Source organism: Astatotilapia calliptera, chromosome 13, assembly GCF_964374335.1.
Source record: "Astatotilapia calliptera chromosome 13, fAstCal68.1, whole genome shotgun sequence".
Taxonomy (NCBI): domain Eukaryota; kingdom Metazoa; phylum Chordata; class Actinopteri; order Cichliformes; family Cichlidae; genus Astatotilapia; species Astatotilapia calliptera.
In genome coordinates, this window is record NC_137434.1 from 24,584,406 (window position 1) to 24,607,520 (window position 23,115).

At 40.1% G+C, this 23,115-nt stretch overlaps 1 protein-coding gene across 3 annotated transcripts in view; it reads left to right on the forward strand.

The window, feature by feature from the left end:
* Positions 1 to 2,944: 2,944 nt before the first annotated feature.
* The window catches only part of slc8a1b (solute carrier family 8 member 1b), a 142,484-nt gene continuing 122,313 nt past the window's right edge, over positions 2,945 to 23,115 (forward strand). For all 3 annotated transcript variants that reach the window (XM_026189820.2, XM_026189822.2, XM_026189821.2), the window contains exons 1-4: positions 2,945 to 3,501; positions 17,261 to 18,183; positions 19,728 to 19,892; positions 20,615 to 21,408. In XM_026189820.2, coding sequence (XP_026045605.1) covers positions 17,308 to 18,183; positions 19,728 to 19,892; positions 20,615 to 21,408 — 1,835 coding nt within the window. In that variant the 5' untranslated portion in view covers positions 2,945 to 3,501; positions 17,261 to 17,307. The remainder of the gene's footprint in view (positions 3,502 to 17,260; positions 18,184 to 19,727; positions 19,893 to 20,614; positions 21,409 to 23,115) is intronic.

The window sequence follows — 23,115 nt, forward strand, 5'->3', positions numbered from 1 at the left end:
ATAGTGGAGTAATGTTTCTTGCCTTGAGCTTTTTGCCTCAGAGACAATGCACGTTAATCAGCATAACTGTGAATGATCCCAGTCTGCTAAATGGCTAATTTTATACTGTTGTCCCTCTACCTGTTTTCCAATTGTGTCATATCCCATCAATTTAAAGCTATACCTTTATTTAACCTATGTCCCCTGCATATGCTTGCTGTGCTCCTGCAATTTTAGCAGGATTGTTTGATTGACAGTTGTGAGAATTTCTGTGCTCTGAGGAGGCACACAGGGCTGCAACACCTCTGAATTATGAATGAACAGGCTCAAGCTCTTACCTTCCTGTGTCAATGGAGCACATGCAGTCTATGGGCGTTCTATTCAGCTTTTCCTCATTAACACCTTTTAAAAATAATTTGGAAGAAATAAATGTAAAAACAAATGCACTGACCTGAAACGATTAATTGAACAGTTTGAATTTCCATTTAGTACATCTGTTAGTGTGATCTTCAAAGTTAACAAAATCCTCTTTCCCGAACCTTAAAAACCTCATTTCAGATACCCATGCCTTTCTCTGCTCTATAGCATCACCCTGCCAAGCCTGTAGTAAATCAGCTGGTGAGCTGGCTGCATCACCAGGCAGAATTTATGGGCTCATGGCTCATCATCTCCAGGGATTTCACCTAATACCACCTATGGGTTAATCCAGGAGTCTTCTTTGCGATTTCTTTGACACTCATCATGCAGCCCATTATTCATCCCATCTGACAACTCTTGTTTCCCGATTGTACTCCTCTAACCTCATTACCCAACCATTCACTTCCTCAGTAAACCACCTTATCTGTTTTTCTGCTTCCTGACTCTCCAGCTGTTTCTCTTATAAGACCTGTGACACTTGCTTTGCCCTCTGCCTCTGAGTTGGGAAAACGTCCCTCTGGCCTATTAGCTTTGCTTCTGCTCCTCTTTAAATTACTTCCCAGCTTCCATTCTGTTGTCGATTCTCGTGTTGACTCTGAGTCTGAATCTTTCTCTTTCTCAGAATGAGAAAGGAAAAAGATTTAGTCATAGCAAGAGCTTGTCTATTCTGTTTCACTGCTTGATTCTATATTTTCCCATCAAGCTAGTATCTGTCACTTGTTTTAGTGTCCCTTTCAGAGCCCTTTTGTCTGCTGCAGTCTGCATCTATCCAAATCTATACCCCCTGGTTGCTGATCCTGCCTTTTGAAGTGTTATACCCAAGTTGCCTTTATTTGTTTGTTCAGGTCTCTCTTCAAAAGTCTGTTTTTGAAGGTATAAATTCTTGTTTTTACACATGCAGATGTGTACTAGATGTCTAAATTCACATACTCTTGGTGATTTTTTGCTTTACTTCAGATTTTCCCCCTGTGACAGGGCACTTAACCTAAAACTGGATTAGGATTATCTGTTTTCACATAAATTAATATACTGTGCTCGCCTTCTTCATCTGATAGGACTGACAGGTTAGACAAGATTTTTGGATCAACTTATTAGCTGTATGCGGCAACCTTATGATTATTGCATAAGATGCTAACTCAGAGAGAAAAATGATGTCATCTTCCCATCACATGGCTGGGAGAAGTAGGGGAATGGCATGAAGTAAAATTCCAATTAACCAGTAATCATAAAGGGAATCACTCCTTTAATCACTGCTACTTCTAATGAAAAGATTCATATGAATAAATACAAAATGAATCATGTTACCTGACAGCAGAATCTGTTTATTTCCTTGTTGTTAAAATCGGTATCTTTGACCGCCTTCCAGTTAAGTGATGATCATATTAAATGGTTTGCAGTGCAGAACCGTGTACTGACTGATGGACCAAACTGTTTTCATGAAGCGTATGACTGGCCTTAGAGTGCCAACAAATCATGTTTTCTTGTATAAAACAAACAAAAAAAAAGGATACTCTATTACTGAAGACTAATCTTTTGAAAAACTGTAGTCCTGTGGTTTCTACATCTATGAAGGTTTCTGTTGCTGGAACGCGGTCTTTTCTTTCACAAAACACTGTTTCAACACCCATCTTGCTCATACATTTTATTTGTAGCTCAAATCCATGTATTCAGTTGTTGTGCAGTTGAATATTTCTTCTTCCTTTGGCACAGCTGATCAAGACATCCTGATTGAAAGACTCATTATTGTAACTCGTTATTCCTTTGCCTGAGCAAACCATCCCTGGATCTTTTACAAACAGCCCAACATCCTACAAGGCTTCTCACCATGCAGGTCTTCTAAAAGGTGTCACGTGACACTGATTCTATCCTCTTTTGGGATCACTTTCAGAGCACTTCTTGGGCAGATACCTCTCTATATTAAAATAAACTTTTGCATTCATATGTAACTACTAAGTTCTGACATTAAAACAATTGCTTTCTCATAGTCGACTCCTGCATGTGAATGTTAGTCTGTTGTAAAAGATGTTGTTAGCTGCGTCCAAGTCACCCCTGGTTTCCATTATGACCTCTCCCCCTTGCAACACTCCTATACGCACTGTCTTTTCCAACTACAACATAAAAGAAAATCTTTGCACAGGACATTTTAAGGGCTGAGCAAGGTGAGATGAGGAGACGCTGGGGATTAAATGGAGAGTCCTGGGATAAGGGGACAAAAGCTTCAAGCCTCAGGGAGGGAATGGTCAAGAAACTGGTTGCTACACCTACATGATACTTTGTTCTTGTGCATGTGATCCAATAATAATGATAAACCTCTCTTAAGAAAGAAAATTAAGACATGGATTATCATAACAGCGTGACATGTTTTTGGACTATTTTCAAATGGACATTCCTGTAAGCGAATATGCCAGTAACGGAGGGGGGCAGAGTATCCGAGAGAGAAACACACAGTGTGTATGGACCTATAAACACACATGCTGAGAGAGCGAGAGGGAGAGAGAGGGAGGGAGAGAGAGAGAGAAGAAGGGAGAGAGAGACAGAGGCTGAGCTGATCCTCAGTCGGTTTGTGAGGGAACAGGCGAAAGAGAGACCTGCTCACACGCTGACACACATACACACACACGCACACACACACACAGGCACACTCTCAGTCTCATACACTCTCGCTCTCTTACTCGCGCTTGGGGGGGGGGGGGACGGGAAGGGAAGAATGAGGAAGAAGTCCGATCTGCTGCGAGCCTTGTCCCAACAAATGCGGGCATGCTAATGAAGCACCGCTCCGGTCATCCGATCATACAGGTCAGCCGGGTCGAACTACATGGAAACGAGGAGTAGGCAACAAACGAAGATAACAGCAACAAATAACCAGGCGCTGCATGGGAATCCAGACTCTTCCCTCCTTTCGTGCGTCTCGATCGGTGGATACGCCGTCTTGGCTGGCATATAAGAGCTCCCTGCGTCTCCATTACCATTCCCCACCACTGGCTTACCTCTACTACTACTACTACTCCTCCTCTTACTCCTTGTTCTACTAATATTATTAGTAGAGCTACAGTGCAGCTTTTACTACGGACTTCTCCGGATCGTGGCCACTCAAGGGATTAAAAGGTAGGCACTCTGCAGTTTTCTGGGTGTGCTTCATTACGGATAATGACATTAATAGCGAGGTGGGCAGCTTTGCATACATTTTGCGGCTTTGTCTGGTAAAAGCAAGTTTTACACAGGGAGGTAAAGTGAATGGGATGGAAAGCGGACCCTTTCGTCTCGTGGAGCTCCGACTGAAGACTGAAAGCACCATGCGTTGGAAGGGTTTGGATGCAGTGTGGAAACGATGTTCCCTCACTCCCATTCTCCCCCACCGAGCTTTCCACACTGCGCCTTTCTTCCACTGTGATTTGGGAATGTACATAGATTGAAGCTTGGGCTTAGAAAGAACCGAGTACGATGGGAGGTGCTTATCAATGTTTTTTCGCCAAAGTGAACAGACAGCATGGTTTCATGGGGTGTATTTCTTTTTTTTTTCTTTATTTGCTCTACACATCCACGCTCCTTCCACGCTCTCCACTCCTCTAGCCGCCTGCCCCACTTATTTATAGAGGAGTCATTACGGATGCAGAGCACGTTCAGACAGCCATGCTCTCACCTTTTTATAGGCGTTCAATGTGGAAGTTGGGTGACAAACATTCGCAACCAAAGCTAAATTTCCCTGCTCTGTATGGTAATCCTTGTAAAGAGTGAATGCGCATTGAAAGACACATTTGAGCAATTCTGCAGGTTCCATGTCCTGTGCGCCAAGCAGTGCAATTCGGAGGTGATGGAGTGCCTTTGTGCATCAGTGGAGAGCAGGTTTCGGGGAAAACCTGCGCGTGGACCCGGTGTTTGAGTTTCAGTGGGCTTCTGATTTAGTACTTTTTTACTAACAAGTTGGATTTAAAGACACAGAGGGGAAAACTGGCTTAATTTTTGTTTAATTTTCTGTCTGCTTTTGGCAAAGGTTTTTAAACCAAACGGTAGCAGAGCTTCACATATTAGTTAATGTAAACCTATACCGTAAAGTAATTATTGCCCCCGTGTGACACTCCAAGTGTCTCATCTGTTGAGGATTACTTGGCAAATCAGGCAGGTATCATGTAGGCTTTCTAGGCATTTCGCTTTCACCTGACATGAGTCGGGGCTTTAATGGTCATGACACAGAGGAACTGGAGCTCGTTCAGTGTGGATGATATAAAATATTTATTTTTAACAATAAAAAAAGAATGTCAGTCAGCCTTTACAGCTTTATTTAACTCCTAGCAGTGCTGCATTTATTTATTTATTTTTAAAGAACTCGTCCTGCTGCAGTGGTGTTAATCCAGAGTAGGTATTAAGACAAAACAGTTTAAGATTTTCGGTAACAGACCCATTTTCCAATAATAAAATTGGAACTTTTCCCATATCAGACACCAGATTCAGGTCGCCTCTCAGTGGGTGTACATTAGGCTTGTTCTTAACCTGGTTGTGTGAGAATGTACCACACATGCACGCAACTTCCACACTTGTAGGTGACAGCTAAAGCTAAGTCAGTGCTCAGTGTCTGAGAGGAAGCTGAGTCTGTGACTAGACGTTTAACTGTATCTGATGTAAATGTAATAATTCTGTATTATTAATGCCATGAGTGTACTGAAAAAAATTCCACGTCGGATATGAATTTTTTTTTTCATTAAAGGACGGGAATTTTTGTTTTAATCCTAATAGTAATAGTTCAGTTTAAGGCTTTGTTTTCCTCTATGATTGTTAGGTTATGCTAACATTAGGTCAAAATGACTTTTTTTCAAGAATGACATCATTTGAAAAAAATATTTCCATTCATCTTTTTTCCCCACACATCCCTAAGCTGTTCTGCTTCTTTCAGCAAAAGAGACCCTGTTCACTATAGTTTAAAGTAAACAAGAACAAATTAGGTGATGAGAAAATCATGAGAAAAACAGTAAATTTTGCTACATCTCAGACATTCCCTTGTAAAGTAAATGCTCCTTTTTCACTGTTTTGCCACATTTTTTGTCAAGGTGTTTATGCTAATACAGTCAGTTCAACACTCAATGGGCAAGTAATTAGCCATTCAAGATGAGCTCAGAGACAGGGTCTATCTATTAGAAATCAGTGTGGAGTTTGGTGCAGTCACTGAGATTTATCATTATTTTTAGTAATTAATTATGCTGATTAGTGGGAATCCTTAGTTTAATTTGTGGGTGTATTGCTATAAAATAATGCTGGTATAGATTCAACGAGATCCTGGGAGATTTTGGACCATATTAACATGATAACATGACATGGTTACTGCCAGTTTGTGATGAGAATCTCCCACATCCCAAAAGTGCTGTCTTTGGATTGAGATCAGGTGACAATAGAGGTCATTTGAGTACAGTGAAGTCATCACCATGTTCAAGAAACCAGTTTGAGATGACTTGACCTTTGTGACAATGTTCGTTATCCTGCTGGAAGCAGCCATCAGAAGATGGGCATAGTCAGCAACTATACACATGTAGGCTATGGCGGTTAAATGATGCTCTATTGATAGTAAGAGGGCCAAAGTGTGTTAAAAAATCCCCCAGCAGCAGCAGCAGCAGTGTGAACCAGAAAAGGCAGTATGGATTCATGTTTTTGTATTGTTTATGGCATATTCTGACCCTACGATCAGCACAGAAATCAGACGCTCATCAAAACAGGCAACACTTTTCCAGTCTTCTATTGTTCACTTTTGATTAGGCTGTTCTTAGCTGACAGGAGAAACACCTGGTGAGGTCTTCTGCTGCTGTGAGTTCAGAGATGCCCTTCTGCATGCCTTGGTTGTAATGAGTGGTTATTGCCGCCTTCCTATTAGCTTGAAGCAGCATAGCCAGTCTCCTCTGACCTCTGACATCAACAAAGCATTTTCACCCAGAGAACTGCCACTCACTGGATATTTTCTTCTTATTTCAAGCATTCTCTCTAAACTCTAGAGAACCTGTCTCACATCAGCAACCATGGCATGTTCAGATTCACTTAAGTCATCATTCTTCCCCAACTTGAATGGGTTGTCCTGATATACTTAAATGCACTGAGTTGCTCCTCCTTGTGTTCTATGTGCCATCCATGAGTATATATCAGTAAAGTCAAATACAAATACTAAAATAGTAATGGTGGATAGAAAATTTATTAAAGGCTTTGTAAAGATCATTACTTATACACTAACGGTTGTTTTTGTTATAGAAATGCTAGACTCTTTAATTCCTTTAAAAGTGTGCTAAACTGTGAAAGTTAAAAAAGCAATACTCAGTTCAATAAGATCATTAGAAGGAAATGAACATGATTTATTGATGTTCAAATTCAGTTTTAGATATTTAGTGGTTAGACTCAGCTGGCCCATCACACCAGAATTTAATCCCAGCAGTGATAGAGATTAGGGCAGGACCCCCGGGAGTTTAGATGCTGGTAGTGGAGATGACGACACAGGCTTGAATGGAGGCTGAGTAATAGGGAGGAGGTTGGTTGCATGAAGGCATCTGCAAGATGTTTGGACTTGATCAGTGTTGTCACAATCAGCTTGACAGCATGGGAAACTGGAAATGGTGTAAAGCTTAGATTAGCTGCAAAAATCAGGGAAGCAGAGATGTGTGGCGACAGATCTTCCTTATCTAACTTATGCAAAGGCTTCATTTCTGTAAGTGCTATGTGTTTAGTCTTAGTCAACAAAGCCAATGGCCATTGTACCTTTATTTTTGAGTGAATAGCGTTTACAGGAAATGGAAGCTTTCTGGAGTCATTAGTTGATTTGAATACTGAGTATTAGACAAGTGTCGGTGAAATAGGTCCAAATATGTTTATGTTTACATGCATTGTGTCAAAGAAAAACATTTGACTTTTTATAAGATGTTTGGCGTAGAACATTTTCATATTTGGAACTCTTGGCTTAAATAAGACAAAACTAGACACTTAAAAAATAAAGCTATATAGTTTGTTGATTGCTGTTCAGAAGAGAACTGGTGCACTGACGTATCTAATTATTTACATGTGGTGACTGTTAACTAGAAAGGAAATGCTAAGTCCAGTATTCATTATCAGCTTCAACTTCCCTTTATTTACTGAGCAATTGCACCCAAGTAGTGTCTGCAGGTTAAATAACAGCAACTGACACAAACAATAGCTTGTGTCCAGCTCCTCAAGGGAATGTAACTCTTAAGCTGCTAGATGCTTCTTTATGATCCCTAAGCTAGTCACAAACATTGTCTGTCAGCAGTTTGTGTGCAGTGGTTTTATTAGTGTTTATTTTCTTGATAATATCATCCTCCCTGTGATAAAAAACAAACAAATAGGTTTTTGACAGTACTGCAAGAGGTCTAAAGTGGCACAGTCACAGGCAATAAAACAAAAACAGAGCTGGAAGTCGCTAAAATGCTCCATAGAGCTGAAGAAACCTACTGTGAAATTATTTTTTTGGTTACACAATATGATGTCACCTCATGACTGGTGGAAGGGCACTGTCAAAAATACTTTTTTCAATGTTTCACTATTTCAGATTACAAAATACATGAAGCTATTGTGAAGATTGAATTGGCTGCTGGTGGCGTGTAACATTGTTACTGCATGTTCCTAGAAAATTGCTTAATTTTTAGGAAGCCCGATGACATAAACTATATAACCACATAAGATAAAACCACAGAATTCTTGTGAAATTTGAACCTATTGAAGAAAGGGGAAGATGTCATCTCTTTAGCAAAATGTACATAATGCAGGATATTTTTACCCACGTGCTTCCTTATGTGGATTATACCATAAACATAGAAAGGGTTAAAGATGGCAAAGTTGAAGATAATTATGTGCCTTATATCATTTCCCATCTCTTGAATGAGTAGGGAACTGTAAATAAGGGAAATCATTTGGTAATTTGTTTCAGCCTTTAACAATTTAGTTCTTTTATTTGGTCTTGCACAACTCCTGTTTCTTCATCATTGCCCTCCCACACATTCATATCTTTTATCACAACCCAGGTATTCAGATAGTCATTGGTCAGACGTAAAAGTAGGAAATAACCCAGTGTACTGCAGTGGCAGTCTGATCATTTCCACCTCTACAAGTGTAATAATATGACAGGACGTCTTTGTCGGGGGACTGGCTGTTAGAGAGATCCAGATAAAAAGGCTCAACATCATTCTAATGATGGTAAATGCAGACCATTAATCTTCAGTTGTTTCCAGGCGATAGTGTGTGTGTGTGTGTGTGTGTGTGTGTGTCTATTTTGGCCTGTGCTTGCACTCACATTCAGTGGAATATCCCTGTGGTTTTATTTCATTTGAAGAGGTGAGATTATGTTAGATTAGCCTCCTGTTTGCTACCTTGTATTTTTTCTTTTCATCTGCCTGTCTCTGATTCTCCTTATGGTACTGTTTTCCACATTACACTCCTCTCCTTCAGTCCCTTTCTTCTTACATCTCTTGTGCTCCCATTCTTATTTACTTTACCACATTTCTTTGTCTCGCTTTCACTCACTGGTTTAAATATTTCATTATCGCTGCCTGTCCCATAGTGAGGAAAATGCATCGCAGATAGGCTGAGAGCAGCACGCTGAGGCTGTTACCTTCACTCACTGCACAGCATTTCATTTTAATTTAAAATAATTTTCAATTATTTTACCACTATGTTATTTGCAAAAATATGTGATTCAGTTTCAGATAAACATTAGAAGTTTATGCAAAATGTGAGGTCTTGTCTTATGTATTCCTCCTGACTTCTCTCTGTCCTTGCTCTGTTTCCTGTTGGTCTGATCAGCTGCCTTCTTGGCATCTTTGGGTGCTATCTTCAAAGGCTCTCAAGACATAACAGTTCTGGGCCAGAGAAGCAACAGCTTGTTTCGCTGCAGCACATGGTTTTCGTTTCGTTAACTTTACGCTTTCTGTCTTTGCTGTTGCCTCTGGGGAGTAAGATTCAGTGGTCCAGTTTCTGTGTCTGTTGTCTTTTTCTGAGGCTGGATTTTCGTCTGCTGTGTTCTTCTTGAAATGGAGCCAAGTTTTTGAGGTCATAACACTAGGGAAAATCATGACGGATATTCTGAAACCTGATATTTCAATTAGAAAATCCAAAATAGCAGCCACTGTTCAGCCACAAAGCCACTCAAGCACTAACAACAGACACGTTCCCTAAAGTTTGGCTCTGATACGATCCAGGTCATTATCTTTTCCTTTATCAAGTGGCCATTAATGTTACAGGATGTTCTTACAGGATGTATTTTGCAGGCAAGACACAAGCCCTGAACTGTAAACAGTGTGGGTGATTATCTTATGTCATCTGAAGTGTAATCTTCTGATAAAGCGTTAAGCAACCAAAACTGTGTAAGGTAGGTCTATCAAGGATTCCTGTTCGTGAGGATGAATTTTAAGCAAGCCAGATGGAAAAAATGGAGGAAGGAACAGAAACTGGAGTGCTTACCCAGGGTTAGCCAATGAACTGTGTTATATTAGGAACTGTGGCATGCGCAGCTGATAGTATATACATAATCTACTGCTTTATTTTTTAAGAATGCAGACTATTAACTATGTTTTATGGTAAAAGCTAGGAGACTCAAGCCCCAAGGGGAAAGGAAGAAAGCCTGGAAGTAGTTTAAATGACCAAACGATCTAAAAACAGCCAGCAACTGCTGTATTTTGTGCAGTTTAACACAATTCACCCTTCCTCTGTTTGTGAGAGGGCTCTGGCAGCTCCAGTGTTGTTGTCACTGCAATAATTTATTCATCCTTATGTTTTTTCCTGTTTGTCCTATTCGGGGTCACAGACCCATCAAAATTGCACAGATGAACTGAATCATTTGAACAGATAAAAACACAGGAAAAACACTATAGTGCAGCGGTCCCCAACCCCCGGGCCTCGGACCAATACCGGTCCGTGAGTCGTTTGGTACCAGGCCGCGAGAGTTGAGGCTCAGGTGTCAAATGTATAGTTTTCAGGGTTTTTATCGGTTTTCAGCGTTATTTTGTTATCGTTTTTATCGTTTACTCGGTTTTCCTGGGTCTTTTCACGTGTGTTATGAATAAATCTTCTTTTTTTCGGTACCGGTACTGGTTTTATTTTGTTGTATTTATCCGTGACACCTTAAAGGCCGGTCCATGAAAATATTGTCGGGCATAAACCGGTCCGTGGCACAAAAAAGGTTGGGAACCACTGCTATAGTGAGCAATAAAGGCCGTGGGTTTTTAAGCAAGTGAGTTGCCGTGGACCAGTAAGTACCAGAAAGTACCAAAAGCAAAGTATTTCAAAAGCTGACTGAGCTCTCCTCCACATCACAGATAAGAAAGGCATAACGGCACTAATTGTGACCTTCCATTAGTAGCTTATGCTGTGCCATTTGTAGTTTTTTTCCTGTGCTTATGGACTTCTAGAGCAGTTTTTTTAAGTTGGAGGGCTGAATTTCCTAGTTCCCAGTTGGAATTTTCAACTGGAACACCCCCTAAAGTTGGAACACAAACTTTGGAGCAGCCTCACCAACCCTGACTTCACAACCCAAGATGGCGGCATGCATGTAAACGGCAGTAAAACTGTGAAACTTGTTATCAGGACAGCCACAGTTGTGTATTTGTGACTGGCTAAATAAGCCATATGAACAGCATTGAACAAGTTCTATCCATGAACGTGCTGCAGTGATGTTTTTAAGCCCCGCAAAATAAACAAGTGTGGTGCTTGTGGAGCAGGGCCTGCTGTGATTTTGGCCTTGTTTGGGTGTGTCCTGCCTTAGGTTACAAAAATGGTGGCAAATAACTCTACAATTAAGAGAGTGCTTAAGGTCAGAGAAAGGTGAGTTCTAGTGCCAGAGAGCCTTGCTGGGTTGCAGCTAGAGAGCTGTGTGTGGTGGCTGCTTACTGCTGCTCTGTGGAGAGGAGTGTGTGTTTTGTTGACTTAGCCTTTTTTTTTTTTTTTACTTATTTTTCAGTTTAGTGACTAACTCCTGGGTTTGGTTGTTTCCTTTCTTTTAAAGGTGATAGTCGTTTGTCCGTCTGTTTCAGTTTCATTCGTAATAAAAACATTAATAAAAACCTTTAATTTAACAAGTTCACCTTCATGTCACCTTTTTTTTTTCAACCCAGACACTTCTTGTCACTTTCCCACATACCCTGTATGTTTTAGGGGAACGTTAAAGGTCCAATTGCTAATTGGCAATAATAAATGAATGGCTCTACCTCGCTAAGCAGGAAAACAAACCACATTTTCCTTCCTTTTCTGACATTACTACTGGAAACATGCAAAGACTTGTAGCAATATACTGCTTCTGTTTGACATAAAAATGTACCTGCACCAATTGAGCAACATCAATCATAGTAAAATTCCCACTCACGGCTAATTTAGAGGGATGGTTTACTGAATTTCTACAAACCTACCCTGTTCCAGGTTCAGTTGTAATTTTTCTTTTGTCCTTTTTGACCATATCTACAAATTTTGCGACCTTTATAACCTCCAATTGTGTCGTGAAGCTTTAGAACATACACTCTATTGAATGGAGAAGAACTGGCTTTTGGTGTTATGTTCAGCCATCTGCCTTTTAGAAAAATGACATCTCTAAGTGAAAACAGCCAAATTCCAGAGCACACTGAATTATTGATCAGTTGGAAAAGTAACATAAAGGCTTTTGTGACCACACAAGAAGCCCATATAAGGCAAGGAGCTGCTGACTAGCATTAACCAAGGGGGAAATGGTTTCTTATGACCTTGGCAAATTGAAGTTTAATTAAGTAGACATGTAATTTTGTTGAGAGTTGATTTTCCTAATGTCTGAGCACAAAGCTCTTACACCACAGCAGAGCCCACTCAGTAAACATCGGGGCAGCAGTTAAACATTTGGTCCATTTAACCCAAATATTTAAATTCACCACTGGTGGATTTTACATTACAAAGTAACAGATTTAGCCAGCAAACATCTTCAACACCATTAAGCGAGACACACACACACACAAATACTCTCCATACTGTATACTGTATTATATTCTCAATAGATTCTTGAAGGAACTTTTATTGTGTGTTTAGCTATGAACAGCGTCAGAATGGATTCTTGGCTTAATAGGACAGAAAATTTTATTCATGTTGAAAAAATATATTTATATTCATAATAGTTATTGTAGTAGCTTGGCAAAATTGTGCTGTGTACAGCTATTGTCACATAGGAAAAACAGTGGTTCCTAACTGCAGCATAATCAAAATTATTGCGACAGTATGCAATGAATTTGTATGTATGCAATGCGATCTCATTACCCTTTAAATCATTGCTTCAAAGATGAGATCCAGGGCTTTTACTGCTTGCAGTCACTTGCCATTTTCAAGGAGACTTTGGTGCGTCAAGACACTGATAAAACAACAGTAAGACAGAGTCAGTCTGCTATCAGTTTGTGATTGAATGGGATCAAATGAACAATTACATACAGTCTGTTTGTGATATTACTGTGATTATCTATGATAAAGTGGCAAGAATCACAAGACTGTTGCTGTTAATGTGCAGAAAAATTAACATTAAACAGAAATTCACAATAACTACATTCAGAAACCAGCCAGAACCTCATACCTGGACAAGGTTTTCTGAAATCCCTCCTGACGTAGCTGCTGCACCACGCTATATTAACTGCAAATGGATAAAGGTGCTAGATGGAGAACATTACCTGACTGTCTGAGTCAGACCATGTTTGTTTGGAGACAGGTTGCCTACCTGCAGGCAACCTCCGCAATCAGCTTGCAATGGAGAGTGGTCACTGAGAGGTTGGAGGTGTTGCATGCTCCACTTGTGGGTGAATAGTTAAAAAGAAAAAAGGTTGTTTGAAAAAGGTTCTGATCTGAGCTTTGTTTTGTCTCTTAATTCTGGTTATTGCTCTTTAATTCAATGGATTACCTCTTTTATCATTGCTTTATTGCTTTTCTTAAACAATTAAAAAGTGGTAAAATTAATTTACACTGCTGTTTTGTGTAAATTAGTTTTAATTTGCTACACTTGTTCTGTTTCAGCATGGTCGATGCATTTGGCAAACTCAGATCTCTCAAGCTGTGCTGTATGTTGTGAACTGCAGCCAGTCAGAAGACAATTTAATTTAATCTAATTTTTCAGAAACTGAATGAATTGTGGGGCATCACCAAGGCAAGAATCACATAAAAAGTCTATTTATAACTGGGAGCAACACCAAGCTGGAAATGAGCACAACAGGCCACCTTTAATTTTAATCAAGCACATTTTATGGTTCAGTCATGACGACTTTTGCTATAGCACTTTTGTGCTATAGCAAAAGGCAAAGAACATTTAAAAAAAATTTTCTGTGAAAATATGGATTTTTTTTCAAGATTCTTTTCATTGTATTTAGACATAGAGGCATTCAAAGTATAGATACAAACGTGCAAAATCTGTGTGGCTTTAATTCTGTGGAATGGTCCAGGAGTGGATATGTGTTCTTCTCCTGAAGTTTAAACTAAATTATATAACCATCCGCAACCCAGCACCTTTTATAGTAATGCAAATTTTGATGAAATGAGGTTTCACTAATTCAGGAGACTCGAATTTAAGCTGTGCAGTATTTACAAACTACAGTGTAACTGCACTTTTTTACAACTCACATGAACATTGCAATTCTAAGTTTATCCTTTCACTTGGAGCAATTTAATATTTTCTGTTCCTCCTTTCATTCAGATAAAGTACTTTCTAATATTTTGCCTACTGCTCTGCTGTCTGACCATCACATTGTTGCATACAAAAGTGCATGCAATACAGAAACAGATGAGGCAAAGACTCCAAGGCCACCAAGATAGAAACATGCCAGAGAATTGCCTTGAGTCCACTAATAGACTCATCATGTTATAGAGCAGAGTCCCAATGCTCCAATATGTTTGATTAATTCCCATAAAAAATGAGCGGCCTTATGAAAAATATCCATGTTATTTTTCAGTGATTTGTATTTATGATGATACATTTCAGGTGTTGCAATGCCAGATTTCCAATTATGTTGTTTACCTTGGAGCAAGAATTTAGTTCTCGGATACGAGTCTGATGTTAGGACTAAGTTGTATCAGTTTGCATTAGGGCTGCCATTAGTCCACTAGTCACGATTACGTCGACTATTAAAATCGTAGACGACTAATTTAATAGTCGACATGTTGTTTGAAGCTTTGTAAGATCCCAAAAGACACAGGAATGAGTAGTATGATTTAAGAGTGTAATAACGGACTGAAACAGAAGAAGGCAGCACTGCATGTACAAGGATGCCAGCTGGTTAAACCCCGAAGAAGTTGTGTCCCAGAATTCATAGCGGCCCAGAATAGTTGTCAACGATGGCGGCAGCTAGTTAGTTTTAATATTACTCTTATTATTCTTTTTGGGTCACAAAATAAAGTTTAACATATTTTCAGGCGAGAATGTAGCTGTGTAAACCTCAAATATCTGCTCAGTTTATCAAGACACCACATATTTGCAAAAGCGCTCTGACGTTTTTGGAGACGTCAGAGCCGCTAGCCGGGGGCAAGGCTCACTAGAACCGGTAAGAACACTGGACTCCTGGCAAATCGTTTTCAAACCCAAGCCGTCTTTCGCCACTCAGGTTAAACATATATAAGTCACTTAGATAACTTAAAAATGTTATTGTTTGGCTTTTTTCAGTATTTAATTTGTTTCTGAGTAAATCGGTTTGGCTGAGATTAAAGTTATAGTTTTTACACAGCTGAATAAACTTCAAGCAGACAACTGATTATCAGAACTGTGAGATGCTCAAGAATATACTGTTATATTTTAGATAGCAAGGAGCAGACGGCTGAGTTTAATAAACTCCACCGAAACGATCTGCAAATGTCATTAACATTTAATTAACTATCATCTTGTCTTTACTTTTAGTTAGCACATACCTTAAACACTTAAAGCTGTAAGCTAATGATAGTTATATAAGAGCAGATGCATGCTGGTGCAAAAATAATCGGTGACTAGTCTATTATCAAAATAATCGTTTGTGGCAGCCCTAGTTTGCATGTCCCCCCCATTTTCTTTGGTACCTGTCATTAAATGTCACTACATGGGCTTTTTATGACAAAAGTGATTAGTCTGTGTGAATGCCTACACTTAAAACACAAATAAGCACACGATTAATTTGTGAACTACCCACATCTCAATGCTAAAGTGTGTTTTGGAAACAATAAGCCCAAATCAGGCATTGAAAAATACAATCTGAAATAATTACTCAGAATGCTACACCTTTTCTCTGAAAGGTTCACCGGGGGAGATTGATGAAGCTCTGTGGGCATCTTATGGGTGTGTGATATTTAAAAGATGTCTTAATAAAGCCACCTTATTCACAAGTTACTGTTGCTGAGAGAAGTAGACTGTTTTCATAAAGGCCACTGCCAGCAGTGTCATATTAGGTAGAGCAGAGTATTATTGCTACAGGACCGCTGCAGGGAAGTTTCAGAAGCTGCTCCTTGAAAAGCCAAAGTGCTGAGCTCAGGAGCTCAAGTTTATCTTTGGTGTGATTATTCAAACTTGGTGTCCTTAAACAACTACGCAAACATCTGCCCTGAAACATGTCTGCTAATCTCTGTGGTGTTGTGTTTACAAGGTCCTAAGGCATTCATGTGAACTGAGCTATTTGGTTTTAGTCACACACCTCCCAACTTATCATGTAGGGCTGGGCGATATATCGAGTTTTTTAAAAATATCAATTTATTTTCATACGAGATATAAGATGGGACAATATCGTTTATATCGATATAGTCTATGTTACGTTATAATTATACTTGTGGAGCCGCAGGTTTGCCTCTCTTTCGTCCACTTTTGTCTCTACGCAACGTTACTCGGCCTCGCCTCTCCTTCACTGAACACAACTCCCCCTCCCCCATAGCTTCACCTGCATGACAAGATGAAAGCGGAAAATCTCCGTTAGCGAGTTACCGCGGATCGCCCCGTGCGTGGGGCTGGACGGCGTCAACGTGTTAGCGAGCTAACCGCACTAACGAGCTAACCGCGCTAACGACAAATCCTTTCATTTTCTCAAAACTCGACAGTGCGCCTTATGTATGAATTCTGGTTGTGCTTACTGACCGCGAACCGATTTTATGTGGTACACAGCGCTCAGCAATCTGTCAAAAAATGTTTTAATATGACTTTGCTAAGCTACGGAGCTGCACCGCTTGATGGATTTTCGGAAAATTACGGCTACCGGGGAGGAGCCTCGCGGAGTGATACGTACTGTGTGTGTATAAGGACCACAAATGGCACCTGTTCAGAGACGTGGTGCAGCTGTGAAATCTGTCTCTTTGTTATTATGCTCAGTGTCTTAGTTTACATTTTGACTGCACAATTGTGAGCTTTTTGTTATGCACAAAAACAACATTGTTTTCTTTTATTTATGGACCATGATTATTTAATAAATGCTGATAATTTATTTTTGAGTAATTTCTTCATGTACATCTACGCTGTATGTAAATAAAAGTGCCCGTGTGACATCTGGGACACAGTGTGACTAAGAACTCTCTTTTTGTTCTTAACTTATGGCTTTAAAAAGAAAATATCGAGATATACATCTTATATCGCCATCCAGCTAAAAAATATCGAGATATGAATTTTGGGTCATATCGCCCAGCCCTATTATCATGTACTTTATCAATGCTGACGTGCTCTTGTACAACATTCTATCATAATATTTCATGATATTGGCACCTTGCAGGCAGCATCATTTAATGTAAGTAAATTGAAGTAAACAAATATTTTCCTGTGAAAATCACTACATTATAAAAATCATGTTAAAGGAGATTTAAATGTTAGAATTCCCCACTGGTTCCTGTTTTCAACAACATTCATTTGTCTTATTTCTAATAATACTTTGTATTTTCTCCTGTTGTTTTCTCTCTGAAGGTTCAACATCCTCATTAACACCTCAGAGTACTGGTCTTGACACCAACATGGCCCGTCGGGATCACTCCTCCCGCCTGTCCCCGACCATGAGGTTAACAGTTGTTACGGTGATCCTCTTCCTTAATCTCCATCCCTCGTTGGCCGGGGCACCCCCTGAAGCAAGCCTGGGTGGCTCTGTTTCAGCTGTGTCCACCAATAAAACTGAATGCAGTAAACCTGAGCAGTGTTCACATGGGGTGATTCTGCCTATTTGGGAGCCCCAAAACCCATCATTTGGAGACAAGGTCGCTCGTGCAACTGTTTACTTTGTGGCTTTGGTCTACATGTTCCTGGGTGTGTCCATCATCGCAGACCGCTTTATGGCATCAATAGAGGTTATAACATCACAGGAAAAGGAGATCACCATTAAGAAACCCAATGGAGAAACCACCACCACTACTGTCCGGATCTGGAATGAAACGGTCTCCAACCTTACCCTCATGGCTTTGGGCTCTTCAGCACCTGAAATCCTCCTGTCCATTATAGAAATTATTGGTCATGGGTTTGAGGCTGGCACACTGGGACCCTCCACTATTGTGGGTTCTGCAGCGTTCAACATGTTTGTCATCATCGGTATTTGTGTGTATGTCGTTCCTGATGGCGAGACAAGGAAGGTCAAGCACCTCCGTGTGTTCTTTGTCACGGCCACCTGGAGTATTTTTGCCTACATTTGGCTCTACCTGATTCTGTCAGTGATCTCACCTGGCGTTGTGCAGGTGTGGGAGGGGCTGCTCACTTTCCTCTTCTTCCCCATTTGTGTGGTGTTCGCCTGGATAGCCGATCGCCGCCTGCTGTTTTACAAGTATGTGTACAAGCGCTACCGCACTGGCAAGCAGCGTGGCATGATCATTGAGACCGAGGGTGATCGTCCACTTCCTTCCAAGGTATGATGCTGTCACTGTTGCCACAGCCGTTATCACCAGGGTTCATTTTCCACAGACATTTTTTGTATAAAGCATATAACTGTTTATTGCATTTAACTAGTCATTTACTGAAATCTGGGGAATGCACTGAATAAAATGTCAGAAAGGGTAAGACACACATTACTACCTACTATTCTTTGCTATGCTTTGGCATGTACAGTTTTTTGCAATGAACACAAGAGTGAGGACAGGACAATGAACAGTTTTCTTATCTTCAGTTCAAATAAATTAGTTTTAATGTGCCTGACCTTTCCTTTTTGGAACCTCCTTAAATTGCTTGATTTGCCCTGTTAGACTTTGTTGTTGTAGCAGTTTCTTATTCCCATATCGCACCAATGTCTTACTACCAAGTTTTGCAGAAGAAAAAATGCCTTCCTTAGTGTCGTATAAAAATCTTAACAGTTATAACTAAAGCATATCCGACATATCTGTGAGAAGAGTCAGCTAGTAAAAACATAATTAAGCTGTCCTCATCCAAACACATGGTGGAAAAGATAAGGTGCTAAGGTATGTGCGTGAAGAGTGTTCATGAGTAATGTGTACCTCAAATCTGTATTACAGAATGACATTTTGCCATGCTAAACTGTTGTTATGAAACACGCACAAATACCTTCTTAAGTATTGTCAGCTATTAATTTTTCATTTTGACTATTATCTGATGACACATGTGAAGATGAAGTGCATCACACACATCTAATTAAATCTTCAGTACTGTGGTGTAGATTGTGTTGATTTGCTACAGTTAATTTGAAGCCTGGTTGTCTCTTCTTCTGCATTTGAAAATTGCCCATGGTGTTATTGCTTGATGGCATTATAAAGAATCAGTGCTCCGTAAGTATATGAAGAACACTTTCATTTCATCTTCTGAAAAAAAATCACTAAATTAAATTCAAATATGTTCCTGGGGGAAAAAATGAGTATTTCTTGCCTTCCCGTTTAAAGAGACGAAGGACGTTTCATCAATGAAATGATTCTCTACGAAAAATGCAATGTCAGTGAAAAACAGAATACTTCTTTATTCTGACAGCTACAAAATAAAGTGACATCCAAATACTGACGGCTAATATATTACCTACCCATCCTTTGGGATCTGGTACTGTTAGCTTACCATGGTTACATGTAAAGTAAACCTTCGGAAATGTGAAAGCAAAAGTTTTTTGACCTAAATGTGGCTGACAAAACAAATAGTTTCAAGAATAAAACAGTGAGAACTGAGCTTTGAAACACTGACAGATAAAACTCTCACTGACCAGTGTCTAATAGCACCCTTCTTTGCTTTGATTGAGGGGTGTTATTGGACACCAACATGTTCACATGACTGGATTCACACAAACACTCACTATTTGATTTCATGCTTGTTGTTGTGTTCTCATCACATACATGCAGTTCTCACTTGACCTTTGAGATTACAGAAGAGCGCCTAAAGAATTGATATATTGACAAAATCTTAAATGAGGTGTACTGATTACTTCTTCCTTCCGTCCTTCTATTGCTTCTGTTTTAAGGTGGACATTGAGATGGATGGAAAGATGCTGAACTCTCATGGTGTTGACTTCCTTGATGGTCCACTGGGCTTAGATATAGATGAGAAGGACTTGGATGAGGAGGAAACACGGAGAGATATGGCCAAGATCCTGAAGGAGCTTAAACAGAAACATCCTGACAAAGAGGTTTGTAACAAAGTCAGAAATATATCTTGCTATTGCTGCTCTAGTTGCACAAGACCAAAGGTAATCTGCAATATATAAAACTACTGCTGTTTGCTTTCATTTTTACAGGGTCAGATCACCAGTCTGTTGCAGAATATTAGATAAATTCTTAATAAATTCAGGCATTTATATATATTTACAAGTGAATTTCACACTTATGTATTGGTGAATATAGAAAATTAATAGGAAACCAAAGACATTTCCAAATAAAATATGCAGTATTTTTATTTGTTCTCTCACAAAGAAAATGCTGCAGACTTACTATTTACACAAAGACGAAATTTCTGAATTCTGAAAACATTTTCAAATAAAAACTTTTTGTCCTTCTACAAGAAAAAGGATTTGCGAAAGAGAACTAAGTGGTTGGCTTGGCATGTAATTTACATCTGTTTTTTTCCCCCAGACTGTGCTTGACTTACTGTAAGTGTTTGACTCATTATAATTTTACTGCTATTTGACAGTTTCTTGTTCAGTAGTCATTGATGTGACATGTAGTTAGATCTTATTTATCCATCCGAGCTTGATGAAACTCCACCACATTGGTTCAGTGACACACAGCTTTTAAAAACATAAAATAGGATACTGTTTCAGCAGTCTGGGAGTCGGGATTTATACCCCCAGGAAATCTACTATTAATGCATGTTGTTGCACTCTTTGTGGCTTTTTGTATTTTCTCTTACCAGGTGGAGCAACTCATTGAGCTTGCCAACTACCAAGTCCTGAGCCAGCAGCAGAAGAGCCGTGCTTTCTATCGATGCCAGGCCACCCGACTGATGACAGGTGCTGGCAACATCCTGAAAAAACATGCTGCTGATCAAGCACGAAAGGCTGTGAGCATGCACGAGGTTCGCTCAGAAACTGGCGAAAACGATCCTGTCTCCAAAATCTTTTTTGAGCCCGGTTCTTACCAGTGTCTTGAGAACTGTGGCACAGTGGCAGTGAATGTGGTGCGGCGTGGCGGCGACCTGGGCAAGACGGTTTCTGTGGAGTACCGGACAGAAGATGGCACAGCCAACGCTGGCTCGGACTACGAGTTCACCGAGGGTGTAGTGGTTTTCAAGCCTGGTGAGACGATGAAGGAGGTCCGTGTGGGGATCATTGATGATGACATCTTTGAGGAGGATGAAAACTTCTTGATTCACCTTTCCAGTGTCAAAGTGTTGACATCAGAAGGCGAGGAACCTGAGGAGGGGGGCGAGTCAGCTAATCACGTTGACTCAGTGGCCTGTCTCGGCATGCCATCCACAGCAACCGTTACCATCTTTGACGACGATCATGCCGGCATCTTTACGTTTGAGGAGCCCGTATGCCATGTCAGCGAGAGCGTTGGCACCATGGAGGTGAAGGTGCTGAGAACCTCAGGGGCTCGTGGCGTGGTCATGCTGCCATACAAGACGTTGGAAGGAACAGCGCGAGGTGGTGGAGAAGACTTTGAAGACTCTCACGGCGTCCTGGAATTTCAAAACGATGAGATATTGTGAGTAACTTTGATCAGTCTCTCTTAAAATCATTAACTGGTTTTCATGTAGATAATGATCAGCTTCACTGTCATTATCCTCATATTTTTCGTAATTGTTTATTATGCATTTTGTCAGTGTAATGTTGCAAATGTTATTGGTGATGAAGTGAAAAGGCGATGGTGTCAGTGCGATGTGGTGGTTGGGATGAGCGGTAAGGTGGACTGCTCTCTCAGCACACAACAAAATCAACAATACCCCACCCCCTTTATGCTTTTTGCCTTGTCTCTGTTTCCTACTTTGCCTTACTTATGCTCTTCTTTTATTTTCATCAGACTGTTCAGACCTCTGCCTTGGTCTCTGCCTTGGTCTCTGCCGTGCTGCGATGTTAGTCTTCTGTAGATTTTATTGATTTTTGCACTCTGTAGTGTAGTTTAACTTATAAGTTCCAGTGCCGAGAAGTTGGGAAAGGGAATTATTTGTTGGGTGGTCGGTTGTTTGAATTTCAAGTAATTCGAATGTCATAGCGCTGAATTTGAACGAGATGCATTGAGCTTTCTTTGAGTAAGTCATGCAGTGGAAAACAAAGAGGACCTAGACACTGGAAAAGGTACAAGAACTCAACAGACAGCAGGGAGCTGGAGAAATGCTAAGGAGGGACATCTATCTAGTCAACTTAATTTAGATTTAAAAAAACAACAACAGTTGCCCTTTTAGGTGGCTTAATAATGTGTGAGAACATCCCAGAACAAACCACTCACGAAGCCAGCTTGAAGTTTATTTGTCATCTTTCTTAGTTGAAAAGGGACTCCACTGGAGCTCCATTTAAAGATCCCTGCTGTGAAATAAGAGCGGCACAGTTTAAAGCTCTTCTCAACCCAATGCTTAAAATCTGATGGTGACTCATGGTGAGGTTTGTGATGGCTATTTGACCACATTTGAAGAGGACTTTTACCACGCTGTTGATTTTGCTCACGGCCAGCTGCTGTAGTCGTCATCCTGACCCACACCAAGTGTGGGAAATTAGCTCCAGCTGTCAGTCTAATGTTTGTATAATACTGGTCAATATGCTTTGAAACTGAAGATAATTCCACAGTCTTCTATTCTTGTGTATATATTTTTTCAAAACTGAAGTCCTTTCATTACCAACCATTATAAAGAATTTTTTTTTGCCAAAACATTAGGTGACATGCTGACAGTACAACTGTACAGCTGATACAGGTAAATGGTATTGTACTTAGACTGTAGCCTTGTGTGTTAGTCTCCTAATAGCTGTTTTAACCTTGTTAGCAGTAAATATCAAGCTCATTGTATCATTATGTTGTTCAGACTTCATTTACACATTGACGCGGTGGTTCTTAGCCAGTTTTGGTGGCCATATTAGTTTTGCTGTGGACTATAGTTTTGTATACATTTGTTCTCCTTGTAACTGTGATTGACTTGAATCTCATGTCTTTAATGGTTACGTCTGCTTTGTTATAATGCAGTCATTCAGTGTTGCTAAAGTGCCTACACACATGCACTCCTGTAGCTGTATACATGTAAAACTGAATGTCTGTTGGTTCTTTTAATAGGAGCTCTGTATTGTGTATTTCTCACAGTAAGGTGAAATACTCTTGCGAATTATCATTTCTGGGCATTGTTCTGTAAGGTTGTTGGGCTTGTACCTTTAGCGAGATATATATACCCTATAACATACTTCAGCAGTTTACCTTGTTACCTTTAGG